The sequence below is a fragment of the Pleurodeles waltl genome, chromosome 8 (assembly GCF_031143425.1).
Source record: "Pleurodeles waltl isolate 20211129_DDA chromosome 8, aPleWal1.hap1.20221129, whole genome shotgun sequence".
NCBI classification, from domain to species: domain Eukaryota; kingdom Metazoa; phylum Chordata; class Amphibia; order Caudata; family Salamandridae; genus Pleurodeles; species Pleurodeles waltl.
The window spans coordinates 77,018,717-77,046,200 of record NC_090447.1 but is presented as its reverse complement, the minus strand read 5'-3'; the positions used below and the strand labels follow the sequence as shown (position 1 = coordinate 77,046,200).

Genomic DNA, 27,484 nt, shown 5'->3' with positions numbered 1-27,484 from the left:
TCGACCTGTGCAGAGCTTCAGCACTATGTATGCAGGGACTCAAGGGGAAAAGAGCTTAGCTTCAAAATATGCTTATCTTCGCAATATGATGGGGTCTGTGACGGGTCTCACTCACTCTTTGTGTGTGGGAACTCATTTATATCCGTGCAGGATCCCATTTATGTCATCTAGGTGCTCAGCCCTATCTCCTTAGGAGCAATAAACATTTCAGTTTTGGGTTCCATCTCTTGAAAAAACAAGCAATGAAATGAGCTTCTTGATCCCAATCAGTCCTGACCCTTTGATTAGTACTCACAACTGCAATAGTTTAGTGACCAGTAGTGCTTTGAAACCTTATGACTCCTGAGAACACTTTGTTGTGAACAAATTCTTATCAGTCATTGCTTCCATCTGGTCTACATTCGTAACATGGAAAAATAGAAAGAGCCGGAAAAAATAGGCAGAGGCAAGGAGACAATAGTTAATAAAAGGAAAGACAAATGTGAATTGTAAGTGGTGGTAATCAGCAGGTGGAGAAAAATGAAAACAGAGGATGACGGAGCAGGAGATGATGCAGTAGCATGTGGAGTGGGGGACTATCAATCAATCAAACATTTATAGAGTGCGGCAAATCACCCGTGAGGGTCTTGAGGCACTTCATGGAGGAATGATCATTTGAACATCCAGGTCTTTAGTTCTCTTCTGAATAGCTCGAGTGATGGTGCTGTCCTGAGGTACGGGGGAGGTTGTTCTGTTTTAGGTAATTAATTCTATCTCATTCAATTGATGCAAAATTGGAGTCCAAATTCTATGGTTGTGGAATGTTCTGGATTTTGGGTTTCAAAGTCTTGTCACCCTACACTCTATCCAAACTGAGCTACAGAGCACGCGTGAGGTAGAAGAGTCCAGTTACAGGCTTCGCTGAGCCACTGCGTCCAAACCTATTGTTAAAATAATTGTGTGACATGATGTCATTATCCAGCCACCACGTGATACAGCGATACCAGTACCTCCTCACAGACTCACAGGCAAATCAGTGCTGGAGGTCTTAGCTGGCTTTCGTGTGGGGATAGGAGAGACAGCCATGAACATTTTACAGAGTCTACCACGCTTGGGACCATCTTTTAAAAATAGATGTCCCCTCTATTAAGGGATGGTGCCGTCCACCGGCAACCACCAAAACAAAGTAGGTGGTGCCCTAACCTTATTCTGCCAGTTTCACTTTGTGTGTTCTTTGTTAATCTTTGGAATTTTCTCCCTTTTTTGCATTTATATAGCACATACTACCCCTTGCATGGGTAGTAAGCACTATATAGACGCAATTATAATTCAAGACCCCTTGCGATTTCTGCTTCTTTGATTGGAATAGCTCGGGCATTACTCAAGTTGGCAACAGGGAAGAGATTTACTTTCAAGTGCAGATTCTCTCTCATTCCAGTGCTAATGGCCCATCATTGTTTCGCCATTAAAACAGCAGTGAAAGATAAAATACACTGCCCTAGTCAAGATGAGCGCCCACCATGGAATCTGAGGAGTATGGTATTGTGATTCACCAGAGATCCCCACCCCCTACTGGAAAGACACTTTGCACAAGCTGAACGTGTCTCATTTAAAGAAAAGAAAATGTTTATTCTACCGTGCACCTGCCGAGCACTGCTCGGACCAGGCTTTCCCTGCTACAGGCATCCAGGAAACTGCAGCCCGGCTACGACACACGACGGGGGTGGCTAAAGACCGTTTAGCCCAATGGGCGCTGAGCGCCTGACAGAGAACATGGGTCAGAGATTCCTCTCCCTTTGCACAGAGGCCACGTTGTCTCTCAGTGTCATCCTGGTTCCTTCGGTCATAGCAATAGGTCTTCAGAGGGACTAATCAGAAGCCCATTAGCTGTCGTTTTTGTGGATAAATTGAGGGGCGAAGAAAGATAGGATGGGAGGGACCCTGGTTCGTACAGTGCAGAGGCAAACCCTCCATGTCCCAATTTCTTTACAACTTGTACATCATACTCCATCGATATTAGCCTGTCTGGTTTAATCAGCAGTTTAGCCACCACAGGTAGCGACAGGTCGCTTGTCCACATTGCACGTGCATTGAGGGCCTCCAGGGCATGATTTCAGTACTTGTGCCAATTTGTTGCCAGGTTATTTGCCTGCTTGGCTTTCAGGCTGTAGGCTAGGAAATTGGCTTTTAATATCCAGGGCTGCAAGGCTAACCAAAACTCTATTTGCATATTTACTTTCCCAATATTTTTATAGCATGGACTTAACAATGCAAGGTGTTTTGGCCTAAACAATCTTGGTCTTCCCCCCCACTCCCGCCCCACCCGGATCAGGTGGGTTGGCATGTCCATATTTAGCTCTGCAGATCATTGCAAATAATGCTGACACCTCCACCTTGTCTCTCCTGAAATCAAGAGAGTGTTTTCAGAGACGACATTCTTGTTTAAATGTTGATGTTTACATAATACAATCGAAACAGACATGCAAAGATAAAATGTGCTGATTAATTGTTCAACAAAACATAGGTCGAAAAGCGCCCCCTTGCTCGCGTGACATTATTTCTTGCCACAACTAAAGTCCCGCTACTCTTGCACAGTATGTCGTCACCCTCAGGTGAAAGTCTTCAGCCGGGGTGAACATCATGAACCACATTACCCAGAACGCCACACAGGGGCCTTGAATTAGACGGGAGGGGACGCTCTTCTGCGGCTTCTGGGATTCGTAGTTTATTGACTTCACGCGGCCGTCTCGACCCACTTTTGAATAACGCTGATGAACTACAAATCCCGAAGAGCAGTGAAAGCGAAACATAAACGTGCGCATGCGCTTTTGAAAATACTGGCCATTGCAACCGAATTCATCAGGCAGCCGCCATCTTGTTGTATCCCTGTCATATTAACGTGCTCCATTTGAAGGGAACTTGTCAGCGGGGATGTTGGCATCCCTCGGGCACGGGCGGGGGATAATTCGCCACCTGGGTGCCCGCTGCCTGGGTTCAGGCCCGGGCCGGTGGGCTTCCACGCAAAGGACACCTGAAAGAGACCGGCAGTTGGGCGGACGCACGGCACGGAGCCCTGGATGTCAGGCTGCGTCGCAGTACCGCCCGGTATCCGCCGGAGGCAGAGGGGAGCGCAGAGCGTCTTACTTCACGGGGAACAGCAGAGGGCGCCACAGCCACAGAGAAGGGTCCACGGAGTCCGAAGCCGGTGGCTGGATCCCGGGCACCTCTGTCTTTACAGCCGCCCTGGTGGCCTATTGCTACAGCAAGGCGAACCAGTCTAAGGGTGATTATTTAACACTTCATGCGGACATTATCCCCCTTGCTATCCCCCCGGCATATCCCAGGCCCGCCTTATACGTTAGTGAAATAGGCTTGCTAGTAGTTTACGCAGAATTGCTGAGTTTCCCTGATGCATGCGTGGCTGGAGAGGCCAGTCACCTTTTTTTCCCTTAGACCAGTGGTTCCCAACCTTTTGATTTGTGTGGACCCCCACTTTAACATTAAAGGACCCCAGGGCCCCCCACTGAAACATCATTGGAATCTGGGGACCCCGCCTGAGTCATTACTGGAACCTGGGGACCTCATTTGTCAATATTTGTTAATATTTTTTCATTTTCTAAGCTCTCGCGGACCCCCTGAGAAGGCTTCGTGGACCCCCAGGGGTCCCCGGACCACAGGTTGGGAACCACTGTCTTAGACTGTATGAGAAACTGGGACTTGCTTGTTTAGTCACGCATGAACCTGGGAAACCTGTCAGCTTACGTAGAACTTCCTCGTTTCCCAGGTCCAGTGGTGAGTAGTTCATCCAGTCCAGCCTTTGGAATGTTGGGACTTGTCATCCTGATTTTATACAGTACAGGTCCCAGAATGCTAAGCAACACACAGGTGGGTTATGGTACTCACTTATGGACATGGTAAACTGGATAGATTTGTATATGTTAATAGACCAAAAATTGTCATGCGTTACTCTCTCGTGACACTTTTCAGCGTTTCCATCGAGGCTTTAGATGCCCTTCACTTCTGGTTGTTTCCCTGTGCATATTTTCAGGGTGAGAGATAGCCCCTTGTCATTGGGACATATTTTTTCCATTCCTGCGCTTTGCGTTTGCATATCAGTTATCAGGTGTATTGTGCCCATTGGCTCAATTAAAGTGAGTCAAAATTGCAACTCCCAGGATGCACCGATATGTTAAAACAAGAACCAGAACTAGAAAATGTGTGTCCCTGTAAGATGGAGTAATCTGGGCACACAACGGAATATGAAGCTTGCTGTACATTGAAAAAGTTTAATGCGAAGAAGAAATTATTCTTGGCAGAGAATAGTCAGTGGTTACTTCTTGGACTCCGAACAAGCAGACACGTCATCCTGTTTGCTCTCCACTGAAGGTGAACTCGAGTGTTGAACAAGTGTGGTCCATTTGATAGTAACAGAGTTGAACTACCTGAAGAGTGTGATCTAATATGATTCAAACAGGGTGACCCCCTTCAGATAAGAGGGAGTGCATTATTACGCCCTAAAACAGATTCATACACACTGTCCATGTTTTCAGCACCTCAAACAATAAGAAAGCAACAATACAAACGATCTGCCTCCTTCTCAATCCATGCTACGTGTTGCTCTAGTGTGTTCAGATCAATATTCATTCATCCTGCACCATCACAATGATATTCATTTAGAGTGCGCTACTAATGGTGGAAATGTATTGTATGGTAATGGACTAACACAACATTACTGCCTTGAATGCAGAGTAAAACTAATGCAGCCAAACCACAGTACCCAAATGCAGTAAAGAACCCTCAAGTTTCTTCATTTCTAATGTGATAAGTTCAAGGACTTTTCTTTGCATCCTGTTACTTCTATTCCCCTATACCACATAAATCTTCGACTATTAAATGCCAATTAAAAATATGTCAGGACAAGTGCTTCATATTTGGAATTAAGCATGTTGAGTTTTGTGGTGAACTTCTGGTTGCTGCACTAGAAGATAAATACCATGTGAAGTTGCCATCAGCACATAAATTGGTAAACATTTACAGTAACATGTTTATTTCCCATGAATGGGCATAATCGCTCCTTAAATCTAGTTGTCATGCGGCATATCATGATAACAGTCATGGTGTTACTACCTTCAAGTAATACTCTTGGCTGTAACGCAGGACCCAAAAGGAAGACCTACGCAAACATATTTCCATATGTGTTTTAATAGAGTTAAAAACTTGGGTTACGTCAAAAGTGGCAGATTTGAATAGTAAAAAGTGCATGTTTGTTTACCTACTCCCGTAATTTCCACATCAAATGCAACTTCGAGCAGATGATGCTTTGAACTTGCATTATGTGCTTGTTTGTCAATTACAGTGGAATGTTGTTTCCTCTTTAAGTGCATTATACTATTATACTCAACTTTCATAAAAGGGAGAAAAATATGCTGCAAAGTTGTGATATAGTTAACGAGATGTGAAAGTGCCTGCTTTCAGTGGTGAGTTGTTCATCCAATCCTTTTATTTTCCTAGCTGTCTGATGTTAGTATTCATTTTTATAGGGAAAAGCAAAACCTAATATGTCAAAACACATAGAATTAAAAAAAACGTATGAATGTGCTACTGATATTCGACACTGAGTAACTTCATATCTCTGAATGTATTGCTATAAAACGCGTCTGCATTTAACCCCTCCTGCTAAACCCATACTAACCAGTACCTTGCTTAAACTGAGAGTTGTTGTGTGGATTGAAATAAGAAAACTAGTTGTTACAAATACACATTTTATAACACAATTTCTTTTTAAATATTGTTATTGTTTTATTTTTTACATTATTGAGTGCGAGCATATCAGACATTTGGGATGCAGTTGCAGAAGACTCATTTCTTTCCTACTTAAAACATGTATTTTTCATCTCCCTGTTTGTATGTTTGTAGCTGATGGAAGATTCGGTAATAGAGAATAGCAGCCACGTTTCACAGGTCCATGCAGAATTAGGCTCCTGGTCAGATTTTTCTTGCGTTCTGGGACTTGTGGCCCTGGTATTATTCTTGGATAGACAAGACTAAAAGCTTCAAAATCAAAATAAAAAATACCTGAACTGGAGCAGCTAGATTTATTTTGGTATAGGTGGAACTCTAATAGCAAAGCTCTTTCATGTTGCCCATGTCCGTGCTTGAGTTTCTCATCCAGGAGTTTGTAGTTCAGTTTATCCCTTTTATTAAATCAGAACTACAAGTCCAAAAATACAAAGAAAAACCTGTGAACTGGACAAACTACTCATGAATAGTCCTGACATATATCCTTGAGAGCGTCGCAATTATACTATACGTGTTAAAACTACATTTGTAAAATTTCTACCATTTGGCGGTATAAACAATGCTCCATGACTCTGGCACAAACCTACTTCACATAGTAGCCATCTCAGAGTCAGATATAATCTACCTAAAATCCTCTCTTATTTCAGCGGGTGTATAAACATGTCATGATACCTTAGGGCTGCGTTTGAAGGCAGTGACAACATAAGTTATAGCCGATCTCTTATTTATTGGAACTGCTCTGAAATTTGTGCTTATACTGGGCTATCAGTAAAAAGGTATTTGATTGTTCTAATGATCAGTCATCAGACTGTAATATTGTTATTGTAGCCTATTGGATGCGCACATTGCTGAACGGGGTCATTTAGATTAGAACATTCTTTTGATCTCAAGACTTGCTTATTTGCCTGTAGTGCACATCTACGTTTGTTGTGAAGTATTGTGCTAGTCTGGGCCTTTTTCATCCGTTCCTAACTGTGCAGTTTGGGTTGCTTACAACATCAACACTGTTATTTGTGTTTTAACGCTTTATTACGCATTGAGTATTAAATGCATCATGTTAAAATATCAATAACCTAACTGACCAGGAAGAATATTACTTAAGATGGTGATGTAATAATGAAACAAGCCATATATAAAAAACACTTCATAAGGATAGTAGCTTTATATATGATAACACAATACGTTTAAGAATACAGAAGCAGCAAGTTTCTATTTTTTTGAAACCCTAAAATAAGGGAAAAAAGATATGAGAAGAAAAGAGAAAAAATACGTGTTTTAAATCTTTTAATCATATATAATTTTACACAAAATAAACAAAGCATAATTTAATTTTAGATCTAAAAGTGTACTTAGGTGATCGATGCAGCCCATGTATATACCTTTGTTTTGTTAATTCATAGTATGCAGGGATATTACGTAAGGGGATTTCAAAAGGTCATCATCATTAGTCATACACTTTGCAATTTTGAATAAATAAAAAGTCTAGGGTAACCAAAATGAATCGCTTTTAATATGATTGTGACAGACAGCACTCTACCGTTCTTTAAAGGAGATTTTTTATGCAGTTTTTCAATTGGAAGTAATCATTTGTATTGCAGTGGCCAATAACATAACCACTAAATTTCCTTTAAAATTACTAGTTGACTATATATCATGTATAGTACCCACAAATATACAATGTATGGACAAAGCTACAGGTACCCATATATGTCTGTACTCTTAGCCCAAACGTTCAACCAGAGTGTTCAAACCCAGGTGCCTTTAAAATTGTACATATTACCCGCTTTTAAAAAATCATAAGAGTAGCACCCATCTTGACTTAAAAACTTAATTCAATATAATTTAACTGGGGTGAAAAATAATCTCTTGTAAAAGAGAAAAAGATATTATGTGGTGCTAGTGGTACGTGAAGTTGAATGTATTTTTGACCACAACCTTTTCTATAATAACATTGATCAAACTCAACATAAATCCTTCTCCCACTGAAACTTTGTTTTTGCTTTAGCGCCACCTCGCTTAATGACTTAAGACATTTGTATAGGTTGGGTTTCCTTCCTTTTATTAAGTGTGGCATCCTAAAATTAGAGAGAGTAATGTTTAAAGAATTACACATATCCAAGACCTGTTTTATAGAAAACATGTGTACCTTACTTATTCAGTAACAGGTGGTTTAACCAAGGAACGCAATGCTTGTTTATTCATGGATGACAGCAGTAATCTTGTTTTCTGTGTTATATTAAGAATGTGCTTAAAAGAAAAAAGGGTAGAAACAAAATTGGTCCATGGTTTGTCAGATTACAGCCTTGTCTCCTGTATTCTCTGTGTAGCTAATCCAAATTTTTCTTATCCCAAAAGCAGAGTGATAGTCCAAATTGTGAAAGTTAACTCATCCATTCGATTTTGGCTTCCTGCGTTTTCCCAAAGACATCCTAGCTCTATTTCCTTCCATAAACATCTAGAAAACAGTTAATCCATTTACCTACAGAAATGTTCAGAAATTCTAATTGGCAACATTGATAAAGGATAATTACTAACTGGGAGAATCACCATCTTTATAGTGTCCAATCTTCTGCACCACAGCAATAATAAGCAAGAACTGGCAAAGCCATAAGGTCTTGCCTTTGTGACCTATTGACTTTGCCAATGGTTTTTAGCCACACCAAACAGCATCTGCGATGCTGTGCAACATGGTTAAAGTTAAAAACTAAAAAAAAATCCCTTTGACACAGCTGCCTTGTCCTTTTCTAGTTGCACGCACCATGCCCACACACGCCTACAAAATGATGTGAGGGTGGTAACTAAAAGAAGAAAAAAAAACAGAAAAGCATTATTTCAAAGTGGCGAGGGAGCAGTAGCAACACCAGGGGAGAGTAGGAGGTAGGTAAAGGATGTCGAAGCAACACTGGCGAGGGTGTAGGAGAATATAATCTAAATTAATGAGTGTGATCTGTAGCACTTGTATAATGGAGAATTCCAGTCTCTTTAGGACCTAAGCAAGGCATTGCACATGAAAAAGATCACTACATTTTATCAGTGGAAACAGAATAATTAAAAAGAAACAATATTTGAGGAATCAGAATCTTAAAATATTATGAAAAAAGGTTCAGTTGAAAATCTACAGAGACACATACCCTTACTCTTTCAAATTCTGTTGAGAGTTTGTATATCTCTTTCAACCCTATATCCTATTTTAAAGATGACATATCAAGTCTGCTCTGAATCTTTTTGTAGAGATGAAACATAATAATTTAACAAATCCTTACAGAGAGAAATCTTTGGCAGTATAGGAATCCTCAAAATAATGAACAAAGGTTTTAGATCTCTCTTTTCTCCTAAAGCTTTAAATACTTTTTCCTCTCTAAAAGTAACCAGTGCTGTACAGAAAGTAACTCTCTTAAATATATTTTGCACTGCATCAGGAACTTAGTTTGTGCAATTCCTATCCATAAATTAATCCAATTGATTACTGTCACAGCCACCAATAAAATTATCATGAGGATAAGACAAGTTATTGGATGAGATTGTTTTCACCAAAAACGAATGTCAGAATTATTAGTACTATGCAATTCAAAAATACATATTGGAATGCTGCCAGGTTTTAAATCAGTTAACACCCATCTATCTTCACAGTCGTTTTACTGTGAAACTAGATCCAAATTGTAAGATTTGTGGCAGAGAATGCCAGTACTATTCTTATTATCCAGCACTGGCAAATAATACTTCTCTCCAACACATTTTCTCGTATCACTTTCTTCGTGATGCTATCAATGGGTTTCTTGTATAAGGACAAAATGAGTTAATACTGTGCCCCTCATTATGAGTTTGGCAGGCGGAAAGCGTGCCTGACAAACTCCAGCGGTTGGGTTACCGCTGGTGCTGTCCCCTTCCTGCGGCCCCTATTAAGAATTTCCCGCTGCCCCAACGGGAAACAACCCACAACATTGACGCCGGCCCGTGATTGAGCCTGCAGCAATGTTGCGGTGCGTAGTGTGCACCAGGACCCGTCGTGCTTTCGCAAGGGGACTGGCCATGGGGGCCCATGCCAAGTGCTCCCCGACTCCAGCCAGCCTTTACATGGTGAGGCAACCGCCATGTTTAAGCGTTGGCAGAGGCAGGGTCGTAATCCATAGGGCAGCGCTGCCCAGGCGGATTGGAACTGCCAGCACCGCCAGGCCGTAGGGTGGCCGAAAAGTGGCAGTGCCGGCGGTTCTACCGCTGCGGTCATAATGTGGTTGCCGGTCTGACCGCTTCTGTAGTCCACCAGGGTCATAATGAAGGCCTTTGTCTCTTGATTGGATTATGCAAAGCCTGCATGCTCAATCTGATTTTATGTTACCTTAACATATATGCAAAGTATACATACGTCTATTTTTCTGCACCATGGAATGTTTAATGAGTTGAGAAGAAATCGGGAAGTAGAAGAAAGGATGACTATAATTAGAATAACCAAGAAAAAACTGGGAAAAATGAGAAAAATATAAGAATAAGGGAATCATATGCGATCACTATTGCTTATTACTCAAAACATGGTAAGAAGCCAAAATGACCACAAGCATTAACCAACAGTCCAACAATAAAACTAGAAATGAAGGGTAGTGCAAATCCACCCCTGGAAGATGAAGCCACCCAGCCCGCTGCACAAAACTAAAAATAACCTAGCACAGTGGTTGCCAACCTGTGGTCCGGGAACTCCGGGGGGGGGGTCCACAAAGCCTCCTCAGGTGGTCCGCGACTGCTTAGGAAAATAAATAATATTAACAGATTAGGTCCCCAGCTTTCAGTAATGATTCGGTAGGGGGGGTCCCCGGATTTCAAGAAAGATTCGTTGGGGGTCCCCGGGCACCAGTAATGATAAAGTGAGGGTCCACAAAAGGTTGGGAACCACTGACGTAGCAGATATTTATATTATGATTCCAAAAGACAGTCACAAAGGTAATAAAGCATAACCTCTACAATATAACTGTAAGCCAAAAACAAGAAAATGTACCCTCTCACAAAAAATAGAACATGATGGGCACCATAACATATTGTCTCTTACTACACTAGTACTCAAGATGTAGCTACAAACTTGAACTCATCAAAAACACTATCCCAAAGACAAACTACCTCTAAAACAAAGAGAACAAATATATGTAAACCATAGTGCATTTCAGGTGTTGGCTCACATTATTATAAATAAGCACAAGCCTAACTCACAAGTAAAACCTCCCAAATGAAAGAAAGAAAAAAAATAAACTGGAATAATACAGAGAAAATGGCATCATGAAGCACTGCTATTATCAACATCCATTTCCTCTCCTTTATCATTATGGATTAATTCCTTCAGCTTGGCAGGATCCTTAAATGTAGTGTTTTGTCTTTGTACGATATTGTAAAACACACATACGTATACCTGCCAAATCTAGCGTTCATAGCTCTCAACTCCAAAGATCTTAACATTTCTCCCTTCTGTTGACAGTAAGCTGAGTGTCACTTTGTGAGAAAAAAAACATTCTCACCAAACCATTTGCTTCCTGTGCTTTGGGGCTGAAAAAGATGACGTAAAGGTTGTGCACAGGACAAAAAAAAATAACAATTTAGAAAAAAATGCTAAATCACAAACTTTTCTGACCAATCCAGTGAGCTCTTTCTGCATTGTGGCTTGAAGAGTGATGTAAACTATTTTTGGGAATATTCAGTTTAGTGAATGCAAGCACATTATAACCTTGAGAAGATGCTTGGAAACCATAGAGCCTCATTTTCTACCTCCTGTTCCTGTTTTCCAATTTCTCAGTCTGTTTCTTTTAATGAAGTCTGTCTCTTTGCTCAGTACCTTCACTTTTCCCATTACATATTTTTCATCACTAATTCTCTCTTCGACATCGGTGAGTTTTCTGCCTATGTTGGAACACTTTTCTTCAGTTATTTTTAATGTATTGTTAGTATTGAGTATAGAAGGTATACACATTTTAATTTCCTCCTGCAAGTCTTCTAAAGTAGGTAGTGTTGGTGATGTAGAATCTTCCTTTGGTTTCTTAATGGATCTAGCAACATTTTCTTCCTTGGTCCCTGCAACTGAAAACCTTGGACAACACATTTAAGCTGCCCAGGAGCACTGGTTATCCGTAGAGGGGTGAGAATGGCAGTGGAACATTGACAATTAAAGGTGCTACCGTTTTTATAATAAAGAGTTAGAATACTTAAAAAAATATATATGTTCTTGTTGATACATTTTTCCTTTTTTGATCTTCCCATAAAGACGTAACAGTTTGCACTTGGCAAAACCATTTTGCATGTGTAATCAACTGTAGATGTCAACCACTTCACAGCAAGACATATTCCATTGACTGCTGCGTTTTTCTGTTGAAGCAGTGCTTTAAATAGTTTGTCTTTTTTCATTTCAAGGATGAAGTCTCAGAACCACAACATAGGTTGGTAGCAGAGATACATATGAAGCCAGGGGGTAGTAGGCAACATACTCAATTGCCTAGGCATTCTTATGTTTTGTGTTATCAATGAAGCAAAGTGTCATTGCAGTCGAATTACTCAAATCAGTCTGAAATTATTAATTACATTATAAGATTGTGAGATGGTATATTGCTGGGCTCAGTATGCTTATTGTGCCACAATCTGAGCTTAAATACATATTTTTTATGAGCAGTGAATTTATGAAGGTGTGAAGAGAGCAATTCTCTCCCTTATGAGACGCGACCTGCATCTGTAGTTGGAAATAAAAAAGCATGCCCCAAGAAATATGTCAAATATAAAAACGCACTCATTTAAAAAAAAAAATATTTGTCAGACTGGGCTTTTCACAGATTTCACAATGCCTTGCTGAAAGAAAATAACGCGCTTGGCCGGACAACGCCTAATATCAGCTGGCAAAAAAAAAATCAAGATGTCTTCATCTAAAAGAAATAAAGTCTTCCTATATCAATGGTCATACCACTCACCCAACAACATCACTTCTGCATGCTGGTAGACGTGGCAAAACAAGGATGCAGAGGACATCCATGGGCTTAAAAAATGTTTAATTGTGTACAGGTTCCCCAGCCTCCTCAGTCATTCTGCCGCTGTCACCCTTTCCCGCATCACCGGATCCCACATAGACTTCTCCAGCACCAGGACTTCAAAACGATAGAACCACCGTTCAGCGTCAGGGCAAGGCAGTCATCCTCTTGGGTGCTCTAACAATCCCTGTATCAATATTCTGTTAATGTTGTCAGCTAAAGCAACATGTGTGGCCAGCCAAGGACTATGGCTTACTTATTTTTTTAACTCCCTATTCCTTGATTGATAGGATTTTACGATCTAGGTTCAGGGATTTCCTGAGGTTTGAGGCTGCGTTACTGGCTTCTTCCCATGTTTCCTCCTGGATATTCTGTAAAAGCTTGGGCTTGCTCATTAGTATTGGTGCGCAGAGGGCTGTGGTTAAACCTATTCTGTCCTATTTATTTTTAGGACACTTTACGTAATTAATACTGCCATTTTCACTTTCTCATAGTTTAGGTATTGCGTGCCTTCATATGAAATATGATAAATATATGCATTTCATGTTCTTTATAGCATGCTTTTAAGTAACAGAATCAGACTGACTTGAACTGCAAAAGTCAAGGCAGTTGTACTTACTGAACAAGAACAGGGAAGGCTGTTTCTTTTTTTGAGTGGTTTGTTAGATCACAGTTGGTAAAGTTCTCGCTGGAGTTATTTTTGACTTTCATTACATTTGTGAATTGATATTAGGGTAGACCTTTAATTCACCTTTAACTTCACTTTCAGATCTTTGATGTTTCATTGTATGACTTGTTGCACAATAACGCCAATAATTTGGAAGCTGACTAGAGCACCTGCATTATTTTGCAAATATGGAGCCTAATCTTTAAATGTTGTCTTGCTCCTCTCTTAAGTGTATATTACACTTGAGCTTACATGTTTGAGCCACAAAGTATGGTACCTGAATATCATCTGAGATAGCTATTATGCTATAAGTAATGTTTACAGAAATATTGCTCCCTTGAAGTTAACAATAGAAATTTCACAACCGGACAATAGTTTTGTAAACTATATAAAGGACACTATATTTATGTTGGACCATATTATGTAGACAATATTTTGACATACAGCAATTTACAAACCATTTTCTGTAATTGCCTTACTCCAGGCTTAGGTGTGACCTCCTCGAGCCCCCTTATTGACAAAGCATTTTCCAAGGACTAGCATGCCTTCCTCTTGGAACTACGTGACTAAAGACACACTTAAGCCTGGATTAAGACTCGGCTGTTGAAAAACCTTGTGAATTGGGTCCATAGTGTATGGCCTGCCTTCTTTACCTCATATTGCAACCCTGTTGCAGATAGCTTGGGTGCTCTTTCTGTCTAGTGGCAGATCGTTTTGATAATGTTAGATTTGTCTGTGGCATTTTAACTTTTCTTCAGCTCCTGTGCACTGTGTGTACGGTGAATCCTGCAGCTTTGTGTCGTTTTCATCCACTGTTGGGCCAAGTGATTGATGTAGAATATTGGTATTCGCATACCCCCATCACTTGGCGGTGCAAATATGAAATCAAACTGATGTCACAACTGATTGATTGGGGGTCACATTACAGACTTTCAGTGGTGCTAAGAACTGGACATTTTTTCACAATTTTGATGGCTTCTATGATTGCTAGCGGAAAAAGCAGTATTTTCAGGCAAATAAAGCAAAAAAATGAATAGAGCAAACTGATTTCATGCTGTGTGAAAAATGGGACTGAGTGTTAAGCAAAATGCGTTCGTTTCATTTTCATTTTTTATTACATGGGTAAGAGCAAAGTAAGTTATTTTTTAAGGTTGGATGTAAGCTAAGTTGTATTTGTTAAGATGTGGATTTTCCAAGCTTCGATATAGGAAAGTCATCATTTTATTAAAATAAAAACTTGGCGGCCAGTGTTATGTATCACTTTCTAGTTATTTAATCTTTTCGCAGACAGAAAAAAATACAAAATCAAAAATTTAAAGAATGCACTACGATTTCCAGCAACCTCTGTACTAGAACTACTGAATAACGTGGCACAGGTGTATCATGAGTTCAGCAGCTATAGTATACACAGCCAGTCTTTCCTCCTTTCGGTGCCATTTTTGTTAACCCAGTGTGACGTGTGGAATGCCATTCATGCAACAAGTCAAAGATCGCCCAATAGGATTAATTTTGGAATAATGTACCTACTGATTCTGAAGTAGATTGAGATTATGAAGGAGAATTAGAGAATATTCTGGCGTCTGTAACAAATCTAGATATACAATTTGAGGATGTCAGAAATGATATTACTATTACTAGAGATGTGAACTCCCTCTTGTTCTTGGAGAAAGAACAGAAATTCACCAGGGATTGGGCAAAAACCTAAGGGAAACACTGATTCCAGGATTGAAGATCCACAGTAGTACACGGATGTATTCACCTAATGGAAGGTAAATGCTCCTCTTAACTGACTGCCACTCCCGCATAACATTTACACTGGACGAATGAAGCACATGCGCAGTGATATTCAGTAGTTCCAGCCCAGCCCAATGGTTGCTGGAAATTGTAGTTTGTTTCTTCATATCATTTGTTTTGTCATTATTCCTATTGTTCTTTTCTGGCTGCAAAGAGATTAAGCAGCAAGAAAGTGGTGCATAACGAGAGCGGCTTGACATAAAATATTGAACACAAACAATTACATATAAGTAAGGCAATGAGCTTTGCATGTCAGCAATGGTGCCAAAATATATTTGGTCCGTTTTGTGCAAAATAAAAAAATACGGTTCTGTAATATGGACTGGAGCAAAACTTGCCTGTTCCATAACCTGCTGTAGAAGCAGCAAAATAGAGCATACCCGACTTTCCCTGCTGTGCCCGCAGCCCAAGTGTTCTGCAGTATGGGCGCAGATGCATCGAGGCCGTAATTTGACTTTCCTCGTTTAGTTGATAGATGGCGCTCTTAGCCAGCACGCGCCCTCATAGTCGGAGGCCTTGCCTCTGGGATTCCTCTTTGCCTGGTGGTGTCATTAGCATCTAGACTTCTTCCTTATTCAGAGTTGCCAAATTGAATTAGTGGGGCCTGCAGGCCTCCTAGCATGATCTGTGCGAGTCTCAGCTGAAAGCATGTGCAGAGAGTCGGGATTATTCTTTTGTAAATTGTGAGGGTTGTAATCGTAATGTGCGTGCTGACCCTAATTAAAGTCTCTGATGGGCGAGAATAATGTTAGGTTCAGTTTAGCAACATTACACAAAACCGACCTTTGCTTGTCTTCGTTAAAACGCACAATGTTTTCTTTTGTCCGTCACGTAACCTCTCTTGTGGTCTATGTATTCCTGCCAGTATCAAGGTTGAGCCTGTCTATTAATTTATGTTTAGAAGGCAGCCCGTTTCGATCAGAAAAATGGTACAAAAAAAGCAATCGCGATTCATATGTCAAAAGTATGTTGGGGTGATTAACCTAGACTAGGAAATTAAAGCATGAAGCTTAAGTTTGGGCATTATTTTAAGACAGAATGGGGTCGTGAAAACGATGGACCACTCTGGCAAATTTGTACATATTTAGTTTTCATTTAAAGCGGGAACATTTGGACCCTGCTGGTTGTGATGTGATTACCCCTTTTTAAGGTCCTCTGAAAATAGGTCTGGTGACAGCAGTCATGAGATCCAGGGCGAAGGGTTCCCAGTGAAGAAATCTGAGTAGTTAAAATTAGCAAAACTGTCACGGTGAGTAGGCCAAGGCTGGTAGATCAAAGCAAGCCCGGCTTCAGGATTTGAGATCTGGGAGTGTCTTGAAGATTTGGTAGGCCAAAAAGATGAGTGTTATCGTCCAGTCTCGCAGGTGTCTGAGAGCTGGATCTAGTCATGCCGGATGGTCAAGTTCGGATGTGAGCTGCACACCATATCTACTGCTTGTTTCTGTCTACTAGATTTAACTGTGTATTTCTTGCGGTTTAAACCTATGGGCTTGATTTCTTCTGCTCCCCACCTCCCACTCCTTTCTCTCTGTCTCGCCCTCCTCCCTCCTGACTTCATCTGCCTTTCTCTCCGCTTCACCCTGCTGCCTCCTCATCTCACCCTCTTCACCTCATCCTACTCTCTCTTCACCTTATCCACCTATGTCCATGTTGTGCCCATCTTTCTCCACTTCACCCTCATATTTCTCTCCTTTACTCTCTCCTAACCTCGTCATCCTCGCACCAAGTGTCAGCCTACTCTTCACTCCACTTCACCCTGCAATTTCCACCTCTCCCTTCTCTCTCTTCCTCTCCATTTTCTCTCTCAACTTCACCTTTCTATCTCTTCCTCGACCTTTTCTCTGTTCCACTCCCTCCACTCACTGTTGCTTGCCCTCCTATCTTCCCAACTCGCCCTCCTCTCCCCCTCACCATCCTCCTTTTTTCTTACTATTCTCACTCCTGCTCAGCCTCCTCCCTGCTAGTCTCTCTGCTTTGCTTTTCCCTCTCCACCTCACCATTCTGTGTCTCCACCTCACTCTCTTTTGTCAGCCTCACCTTTTACTTCTACTGCCTATGTGGTAATGATATTTTGTAAAAGAATGAGGGTTGCGCATGTGTTTGTGTGGGTTGCATGGGTGTGCATGATCAGGCCAGCACTTCTTAGTCTCTGGATTTGTTCTCCACTGGTACCTCTCCCCATCCTAAACAGTGGTAGCACTAAGACTTAGATTAAATAACACATACTCATGAGCACACATGAGTTCTACAAAGACATGGGGTTATACCTATTTTAGCTAAATAAGCAAGGTGACATTTGGGAGGGCAATCAAAGGTGGCAACCTGAGCAAAAAGACCAAACCAGACATAAAAAATGGACCAGTTTCTGCCCCTATATGCCCACTGTGCCAAGAATACATCTTCTGATTTTGACGATTGGACTTCTAGTTTGATGGCTAGTTTCTCAACCACTCTTTTGTTGTCAGTCTTCTGAGCAGAATGTATCTTAAGGGGAACAAAAAGGAAACATGCAGCTCAAGTGAGTGCCACAAATTTGAACTCTCTCCTCAATAGTGGCTGGTATGCTTCCTTTTATTTCTCACTATCCTGTCTCCCCCAGTCTCTCCCATTCCCATCACCTCCTCCTTACCCATCACATTGCCTGTCTATCAGTCTCTGCTCCTTCTTTTTCTACTGCTATCTTTAGTCTGTTCACACTCCTTCTCTGGCCCCTCCACCACTACTTATTTGCTCATGACCCTTTTATGTGACCACCCTGATTTCTCATCATTGCCATCCTTCACAACTGTCATCCTCTGCATTCACCCTTCTGTATTTCTCTCCCTCTGCTTCCCGTTATAGCTCCCGACTCAGTACATGCTTACCCGTTCCTTATTTGCATCACTCGTTTCTCTCATCAGTACCCAGCTCCCTCCTACTTCCTCAGACTCCTTTTTCATTCACTTTTTACACCATCCTCTTTGTCTTTTACTGTGCTTTTAGTAAATTTTGATCAGTTTAAATTGTCTGTTTGTTGAAATCTACAAAGAATGCAACAGATGATACATTATGTGGGAAATCCATAATTACATATAAGACGCTGCATCTTCAGAATCGCATAATTTCAGTGGTCCTGATTCTAAACCATTCCGTCTATTGATGTGACAATGAAAGAGTTTGTCAGGAAAGAGTAAATGCATCCACCGGGTTCCCAAAGTGGGGTCTCTGTTCTTATAGTTCCTTGTATTTATGTTAGTGAGCTCTGACTTCTGCGAGCACCTCAGGAGATTGAGAGTAGGCAGGACAGTGGTAGTAGCACTTATTGCAGGTACCTCCATGGAGCTGTTGTGATTGCTTTTCTTTCTATAATGGACATGTACACTGCTCCTTCCCATTCTTTATCTGTGTTGTATCAGTAAACTTTGACAATTCTTTTCACTTAAGAGTCAGAACTTTGCAATTGTTTGTGTTTTGTTTTTCTTATTATAGTACCATTAGCATTGCCACTGGAATTACGCGATTCTGCATAATTATCGATTTGCCGCATTTGTCACATAATCATTTGCTGCATAATTTGCAGATTTGAAACTAAGCAAAATATTGTCTCCAGCTCTAAATGATCGAAAGTTACTCAGACTGCAGCTGCATGTATCACTGTTTTTTGGAAGGTCCTTCGCAAAGATTGATTGGTCACCTTTCAGTTGCCTGTCACTGTATTTTGGTGTTAAACTGTACAAACGAGGTGTAACATTTGTCGTCATACATGAAACTTACACAGTTAGGCTTTGATAATGAAGCTGCAGGCAAGTGCAATTCTTTTTCATTAAGAAAAAGAGCAGTCAATGCTTTACTGCTTGTGAATAAGCCTTTGCTGGGCCAAGGGGCATTTTGGCCCATCCCTGGAACAGGGTCTGGATTGTAGTGATTGAGTTGGGTTGTGGTGTGTGTGGAGTTTGTGGGTGTGTAAAGTGGAGCAATTGGGGTGCATGCCATGAATAGCTCTAAGACGTTTAAGTTGAGCTCTGCTGGACGCAGAGAGCTAACCAACTTAGTGGCGGTTGGGGGAGGTCAGTTCTTTTTCAGGGATGCGTGAAGATGACATGGGTTGATGACATTATAGTGCCGCCATTCAGTTCAACACCTGATGGGGTACACAGAGAAACATGCTGTAGGGAATTGGATTTCTGGTTGAGTGAGTGAAACCCTACTCAAGCAGAAACCACAATTCCTGTTCAGGGTGAAGTCACAAGCAACCCCAAATTAACCTCTGGCAGTTTGGCACAAAAGCAGTCATGTTTAAGTTAGAGGCAACTTGTTAAGAGTTTGTGCAGCACTTAAAAAAGTGACAAACACAACACAAATCCCACACCACAACACAAATCCCACACCAATTTCGAAAAATAGTCACATTTAATAAATTAGTTGACACCAAAATGACAAAAATCCAATCAGAACCAGAGAAATGCATTTTCAAAGATTTAAGTAAAAATAGTGTTTAAACGCAGAAAGCGCCAGCTGTGCAGTGTCACACCAGACTGGAACCAAGTCACAATTTCAGGCCAATGGCGATGGAGCATGGGTCGAATACAGGGACAAAGTTAGGCCTAATGAACAAAGTAGCTTAAATCAATCCTGGTTGAGGAGCGTTGCGAGATTCCACGTAAAGGGTGTGTTGCACAGTGGCAGTTCTGAGGAAGCTGCATGCTGTGATACGAGGTCCTGCGTAATAGATATGTGGCGCAGCACTGGTTTCAATGGTGCCATTGATTAGGCTTGAGATCCAAGGTCCTGCTACATCGTCAAGGATGTTGTCAGCAGAAGCTTGTGATGCAAAGTCCTGTGTCGGAATGAGTTTCATAGCGGAGGTTCAAAGGAGCTATGATCTACGATGTGAAGTCATGCGTCACGGAGACATTGTGCAGCAGTGGTTCTGTGAAGAGATGCATTGTGCTGCATCAGTTCTGCCCAAATGACCACAGCTGTGCTAGCAGAGCACCTTCAGACCCACTTCCTAGGGTCCAGGACTGTGAAGCTCTGATCAAGAGGCCAGCTAACTCACCCTTGGAGTCACTCTGGTGGTTCTGGGTTGAAGGTGCAGGTTCAGTTCTTCTGAGTCTTCCAGGGTCTTCTACAGTCCAGAGGTGTACTTAAGAGTGGGGTCTGATGGTCCAATTTTTATACTTGGTGCGAGCTTTGAAGCAGAAGGTGGTTCTGGAGGTTTCCACCCCCAAAGGTTTTTGGAATTTCCTGGCTCCCTAGCCTGGCCCCAGCTTGTCTAGGAGCACAAAAGACTAGTGTGACTCCCTTTGTGAGTGTGCTGAGGCAGGGCTTTTGCGATTTGCAAGTGTGGTAGATGACAGTTCCATCACCATGAAGTCAATTATTCCTCCTTTGTCTTAGAGCCTAGGAGGAACAGTCAAAGACCAGCTGCCAGCTAACTTAGACATGTCACACAGGATACAGGCACCAAATGGTTTAGACTAGAAAATGCAAAATTTCTAAAATTGGCATTTTCAGAATTGTGATTTCAAATCCAACTTTACTACTAAGCAAGGTTTTAAATTACAATTCTTTAGACACCAAACTCGGGGTTCCTACTTGTTCCCAATTGAAAGTTCTCACGTATTAAATGTAATAAGTTAACATAATGTTATCCAGTTAAAGAGGCAGGCCTTGCAGTAGTGAAAAACAAATGTAAGATTTTTTTCACTATCAGAACATGTGAAAGTTAAAAATACCTGTCCAGTCTTTTGCTTAAACTGGACCCTGCCCTATGGGCTTTTAAGAGCCTATCCTAGGGATGAAATGTATACATTAAAAAGGAAGGTTTAGAGCTGGAAAAAAATGTATATTTTGCAAGGTCGAAATATCTGTTTAAAACTGCACACACAGGCTGCAATGGCAGGCATTAGATATGTTTGAAAGGCTACGTAAGAGGGTGGCACATAAGTGTTGCTGACCCACTAGTGGTATTAAATTAACAGGCCCTGGGCACAGATAGTACACCTTTACTAGAGACTTACAAATACATTAAATGTGCCAACTGGGTGTAAGCTAATGTTATCTTATTTAGGGAGTGAGCACATGCATTTTAAGCAATGGTCAGCAGTGGTAAAATGCCTGTGAAGTGCTAAGGCCTGCAAAAACGAGATAAGCAAAAAATGGAGGAGTAAGGCAAAAAGTCTGGGGTAAGACCACCCTAAGGCTGACGGGTCTAACACATTCCATCTGGAAGCAAAAGAGGTTTATACAGGCAGCTAGGCAGTTGTGCGAGAAGGAACTAACAGTGTGGATGCAATAGCACTCCATCCTCTGCTTTTAGCTGCACGAAAACTAGCTCTTCTAAACCTCAGTCTTGTTACATGTAAAGTGTTTCTGCATAAACATCTGTGTCTGTGACCATGAAGATAGTCCTCTGGCCACGAGACAGTCTTCAATCCACAGGCAGTGCCCTTCGAGATGGAGTATCCACCAGTTTGCCCACAACCAGCTTTGATGTCTTCTTGCGACACAGACCATCGATGGCAATAAGTAAGCCCACCCACAAGACAGATGAATTCGCCAAGTGCCAGTGTTGTGAGTGCTGCTACCTCCACAGATGCCGTAGTTCTCATTGTGCTACCGCACTTCGACGCGGCTGAATCCAGGAACCTGGATAGCTGTTCAGCCAGATGGGTAAAGGAGTTTGAAATGCTGATCACTGTCTTTGGTGTCAAGGATGACAAACAACACATGGCATTTGAAGTATTATCTGGGGCATAATATTCTACAATATTTTTGAACTCTCAGAAACTGCTGTTGACACCTTTGCAGATTTAAAGAACTTCTTGCAGAATTTATTCGTGCTACAAAACTGTGAGGATTGTGGGTGATATCTATATTCCATTCCGCTCACCAGAATTCTGGGGCGACCATTGAGCCATTTTTTTCCGCACATGAAATAATACACGAAAGACTGCAAATTCGACAAGCACAGCAGAAAGGAGGCACTCAACTTTGCATAATTTGTAAATCGTCTTCTGTCTGCAAGAATTCTGAAGAAACCAATGAAACTTGAGGGCGATGGTCCACCCTGCTACAGCTTTACAGCATCTCTGTAAGCTAATGCGCTGGGTCTCTCCAGCCCCCCTCCACTGCCCCAGAGTCACACATGACGAAATCTATATCTGAGATTCTTGCCTAACATGTCAAGAGTGACATAATAATTGAACAGTAATTCACACATGATTAAATACCTGACACTTGCTGAAGTGCCCTGAAAGAAAATATGCAGAAAGAAGGCCATACCACCGAGATAAAGAGCTTGTTGCGTGCCTGCTCTTCCTTGAGTGACTGGAAGGTACTAAAGCAGCTGGCAAATTCACTGCATCGTGCCAGGAAGGTCGCAGTGGAAAGTGGCTTTGCAGGCATGGTCCTTCTCTCTCAGACGTGCCACCTCGAGATGAGAAGGTATATTCCATAAAGAGCAATTTCTTGACCGAAAATGGCAACTTGTGTTGGACAGTCACTTAAACATGAGCATATTCTAGAAAATATCCAGTCTCCCATTAGTGTCTAACATGTGTTAGGAGATATTCGTGAGAAAGGTGGATTTGTTCTTTGTCACATTCAGTTGTTGCAGTTTATTATTATAAAAATATATGCAGTAGTTTTCTCCTTATGAAAGACTTATGAACACCTGAAATGCACTTGGTTATTGACAGATTGAATACAATTTTTAAAAGAAGTTTTCACCTTGGCTATTCATGTAACAATTAAGCGCTTCTTGCACTGCGTTGACTTTCCTCTCCTTCCGCCTTTGTGTCCCTGGGTCCTCCATTCGACTGTGGGGATAGTGAACAGAGATCTGTGCCCGGTTCTTGGCTGTTCAACTGAATCATGAATGCCCTGTATGCCCACCACTGAGGAGCCCTCCCTTTACCTCATTGGTCAGTCTTCTCCCTCATAGTAGAATTGTACTCCACACTGAAATGTCCTTTGGAAGCGTATATTTCCCTTTTCCAGTGTAGTTATTAACAGGCTGAAGTGTCTTCTTTTAGCCAGATCTTATAACACCAGGACGTTCTTGTCTTGGAAGCGGGAAGAGCTTTTCTTTCTGGTCCCTGTAAAAAAAAAGATTAATATAATTTTTTTTTCTGACATGACGTCATTTTTGCGTCAGTGTCCTTAGGGAAACCATTCAACCTTTGTTGTAATGTCAGTTACTTGCGCGCTGCTTGGAGGTGTCACATCTTGGCCTCTTATCCTTGGGGCCCTAAAGGCTTCTTTCCCAGCACCTTTTCTTATCCCATTGCTGCGGCACCATGCATGCGACCTCTTTCTGGCCTCTTTCTCCACGTTCTTCCCCTCAAATGGGTATTCCATGTGTGTGTCTGCTGTTTGCAGTGCCATCTCTCCTCAATTCTTCTCCTGCTTCATCGCTCTACTTGCCGGTATGTGCCGGCGCAGATGTCCAGATCCTCAGCAAGACATACCCACCTTCTTGGCAATCCCCAGTGAATATACTTTTTAAAACTAAAACCGAAATAAGCTGAATAGTTAATGAAGGACATAAAAGGCTCATCTCATTTCCCCTATATAATTTAGTAGCATATCCGATAAAAACTGCTCCATTAATCTGATACGTAACCCATATGCTGCCAGTGCTACCACTGCCTTTGGAAGCCATTTGCCAAAGCAGCGCGAGCCAGCTGTACATCCATCCCATCATGAAAACTGCTGAAACTGTGTATGTCGTTCCAGGCTTGTCTCTTGTTGGGTCATTTCACCTATTCATTTGGACTCGTGCAGTACTACTGGAGAAGGCCTACAGTGTTGTATCAACATAATCTGGTGTTAGCTCTGTTTACTTCCAGATTTAAGAGCATTGCTTCTTATAGTTTACCAAAAAATCTGAGTAGCACCCTACACAATATCTGTTGAAACCAACTCCAGACTGGGGTAAAAAGCATTTGTATTTTGTATCCTTCTTGTTGATAAGTGAAAACATCTCCAAATGATTTTAAATGCTATGTTGTGTGGATTCACGAAAAATGAGGCTTTCGTGTGCCTCTATGCTGGCAATATCATGACAATGTTTTGTTCAAGGTTATTAGTGGTAGTAGATGCTTGAGCGCTGGTTAATACTGCCTGCCGGTGATTAACTTTCAACAGCACCAAAGTGCGCGTGAAAGCACTCTGTATGAGAAGAGTGTATCATTTGTGTCCTTTGACTGTCGTTTTGACGTGCTTGCTTTTTTTCACTTTTCTCGTAGGTGAGGCACTGCTTGACGCTGCCAGAACTAATAATGCACAGGAAGTCAACAGGTAGGGCATTTAAAGTGTTTCTGATTTTGATCAGAGGTAATAGCAGGAATGAATATCCTATGAATTATGATGTGCAAGGGACAAGTACACTAGTCAGTATAAGTCTCATAAACACTCTGTCAGTGTTTTATAAACTTGGTAAGCTTCAGTCTCAAGGAGCTCACGTGACAACGATACAAAGCTGTTTCTAACCAGAAGGCAGTTCGTTACTCATTGCAGTATCTTTTTCTGCCTCTGACATTCGTATGGAGGGAACCATTGGTGAAAGTATTAATTACTGTACTTTAAAAAGTTTTCTAACATGGAAGATGGCTTCTTGTGACTTTAAGTATAAACAAGCTTCAGGGTTTTTATTTTACCCATAGTACCATTTGCCACAAGGACACTACAATGTCAAATGATAATCCTTTTTTCACAGGTCCGTGTTGCATATTAGGTTTGCTCACTATTATTCCCTTTCTCTAAATTAGTTTCTTCCAATTTGGAAAAGAAGCTCCTGGTGCACTAAGAACTTTGACATTTTGCTTTTTAAGGGCCACAGACTAGAAGTGCCACACGCATATTCTTTATGGTACATGGTGAAAAGAACAGACCTGCAAACCTCTGAACACTGGGATTCTAAAGGCAGACAGGATATTCTATTTCTCATGTGTTTCAAGTTTAAAGGAAATGATAGGCATAAAAAAAAAACTACCCTGTCTGAGCCCACACTGTCTAGTGTTTCCTTTAACACATTCTTTAAGACGGCCTTATAGAAGTCCATATGGTCTTCTGAGTACACATTCCATTAGTTTACGATGTACTTACTCTTGTCAGCATGTCTGATGACAAGTTGTCAGGGCTGTCTTGTAGCTTATTTTTCATTGAAATACGTTTAGAATTGTCTGTTTTTTTAAATTGTATCTGGCATGGTTGAGAGCTACTGGGGGTGGAAAACACATCTATCTGGAAAGTTGTAACTTTGAATCTCCAGTATGCTGAGGCACAAAGTGAATCCTGTTTCTTTTCCCTTGATGTTGCTGGAGATCATGCTAATGCGGACCTCCAAGCAAACACGGCACTTTTGGGATGACTGACAATACTTGTGAAGACTTGAGAGTTGAGTGATAGGATATGTTGTAATACATGTAGGAATACGCAGATGCCTTACACTCAAAGCTGATTACTTCCGTGAGGGAAAACTGTTGAAACAAAAGCTATTAAACAAAGGTTACCCCAAGAGAACAATTTCCAGGGCCATCAAAAGGGCTTGGTTTTGCCCACGTGAAGAATTAGTGGAACCCAGAGAGATAAGTGAGGGTGACAGAAGAACAGTGATGGTTAGTACCTTCCCTCTCACCATAAATGAAGTTAAGAAAATGATCCTACAAAATTGGCCAATGCTGAGGGCCATGTACCAAGACCCCGCTATTTGCATTCAAGAGAAAAAAGAAAGAATGGGCACTACGTAGAGAGAGCCTTCAGGGAACCAAGGAAGAGGAATGACATTGGCGCCCTGTGGGGACTCCCTGTATTGATAGGACACTACAGATGTGGGGACTGCTCAGTGTGTGAGTTTACAGGGGCCATGAAAGAGTGGAGAACCAATGATGAGGTGTACAGCTTGAAAGCATTTTCTATCTGTAAGACTTGCAGTGTGATTTACATAGTACAATGCACTTGTATACATTGGTCAGACTTCACAGATGGTAAAACACTGCATCTCACAGCAGAGGAGTCGCATGAGATGGGAGGTTGAAGGAGCTCTGCTGGTCAAACACTTTAAAGAGCAAGGACATACTGCAGATGACATCTCCTGGCAAGCCGTGGAGGTCATCAACATGGCGACAAGGGGAGGAGATGTGGCAAATCGTCTTGAGATCAATGAATGTAAATGGATAGACTGATTGAATTGCACAAATAACGGCCTGAGCAATATTAATGACATGACAAAACCGTCTGTTATACACTTCTGAACAATATTGTGATAACTTGTTGATAATCCATTTTTTATATGCTGATTACTATGAGATGGACAGTGCGTTTTTAGAGATGAATGTAATATGTCTTTGAGTGGTGATCCCAAGTCCTCAGAAGTATGACCAATATCTTGATTTGCCTTCAGTGGAATCAGGTTTGAGTTGTCCATACTCTCAGGGATGGTAGTGGATACCACAATGACCATTTCTACTCTGGAGCATGACTGAGGAGTCACATGTTTCTGATGGATACAACTACCTGTGGATTCCTCACCTCATGAATACTCCCATGGCGCCAGCATTCTACGGAAATCTTCTTACTAGTCTCTGCACGTCGACGAGGACGTCACTGTCTCGCACGCGACGCCGTCTGACGTCATACAGGCAATAAGAGGTCCTCGACGACGTGCGGACGTCAGTTCCCTTTTTTCCGTGCATTCGAAACGGTTATCTTCGAGGGAGCAACTGTTACTCTTGCGGTTACAGTGTATATCTTGCTGCGTACTCTTTCTCTGTGGAAATAATGTCGCAGAGAAAGTCTGGATTTAAGCCTTGTCGTTAGTGTGGAGGCAAGATGTCGGTGACGGATCCTCATTCCGATTGCCTTTGGTGTTTGAGCTCCGACCACGACGTCTCGACTTGTGATTCATGTCAGCACATGAATCCGAAGGCCCTTAAAGAACGTGAGGCGAAGCTGTTTATGGCCAAGTCAAAGGAGAAGCATCACAAGAAGTCTTCTCCAAAACATCGGCGTCATCGAGACTCCCGGCGCCGTAGAGAATCTCGGCGTCATTCAAGGGAGGCTCGTTCCAGGTCTCCGGATCGGCGCCGAAAGACATGGGAGGTCAGCCCCACGGTGACGCCGCATCCTTCGACGCCGTTGCCCTCTCCGGCGTCACCAACTTCGCCTGGACAGGCGTCGGTGATTGAGGTATTGGAGCCTCAAGTGTTTTCTCCGGCGCAGACGCCGAGGCCGGAGTCGGGGTCGCCTCCGAGACAGGCACCCCAGTACC

General features: G+C 41.8%; 1 protein-coding gene across 1 annotated transcript in view; it reads left to right on the top strand.

The window, feature by feature from the left end:
- The first annotated feature begins 2,822 nt into the window (after positions 1-2,822).
- The window catches only part of CLPB (ClpB family mitochondrial disaggregase), a 1,103,838-nt gene continuing 1,079,176 nt past the window's right edge, over positions 2,823-27,484 (top strand). The window contains exons 1-2 of the mRNA XM_069203766.1: positions 2,823-3,262; positions 24,462-24,513. Coding sequence (XP_069059867.1) covers positions 2,911-3,262; positions 24,462-24,513 — 404 coding nt within the window. The 5' untranslated portion in view covers positions 2,823-2,910. The remainder of the gene's footprint in view (positions 3,263-24,461; positions 24,514-27,484) is intronic.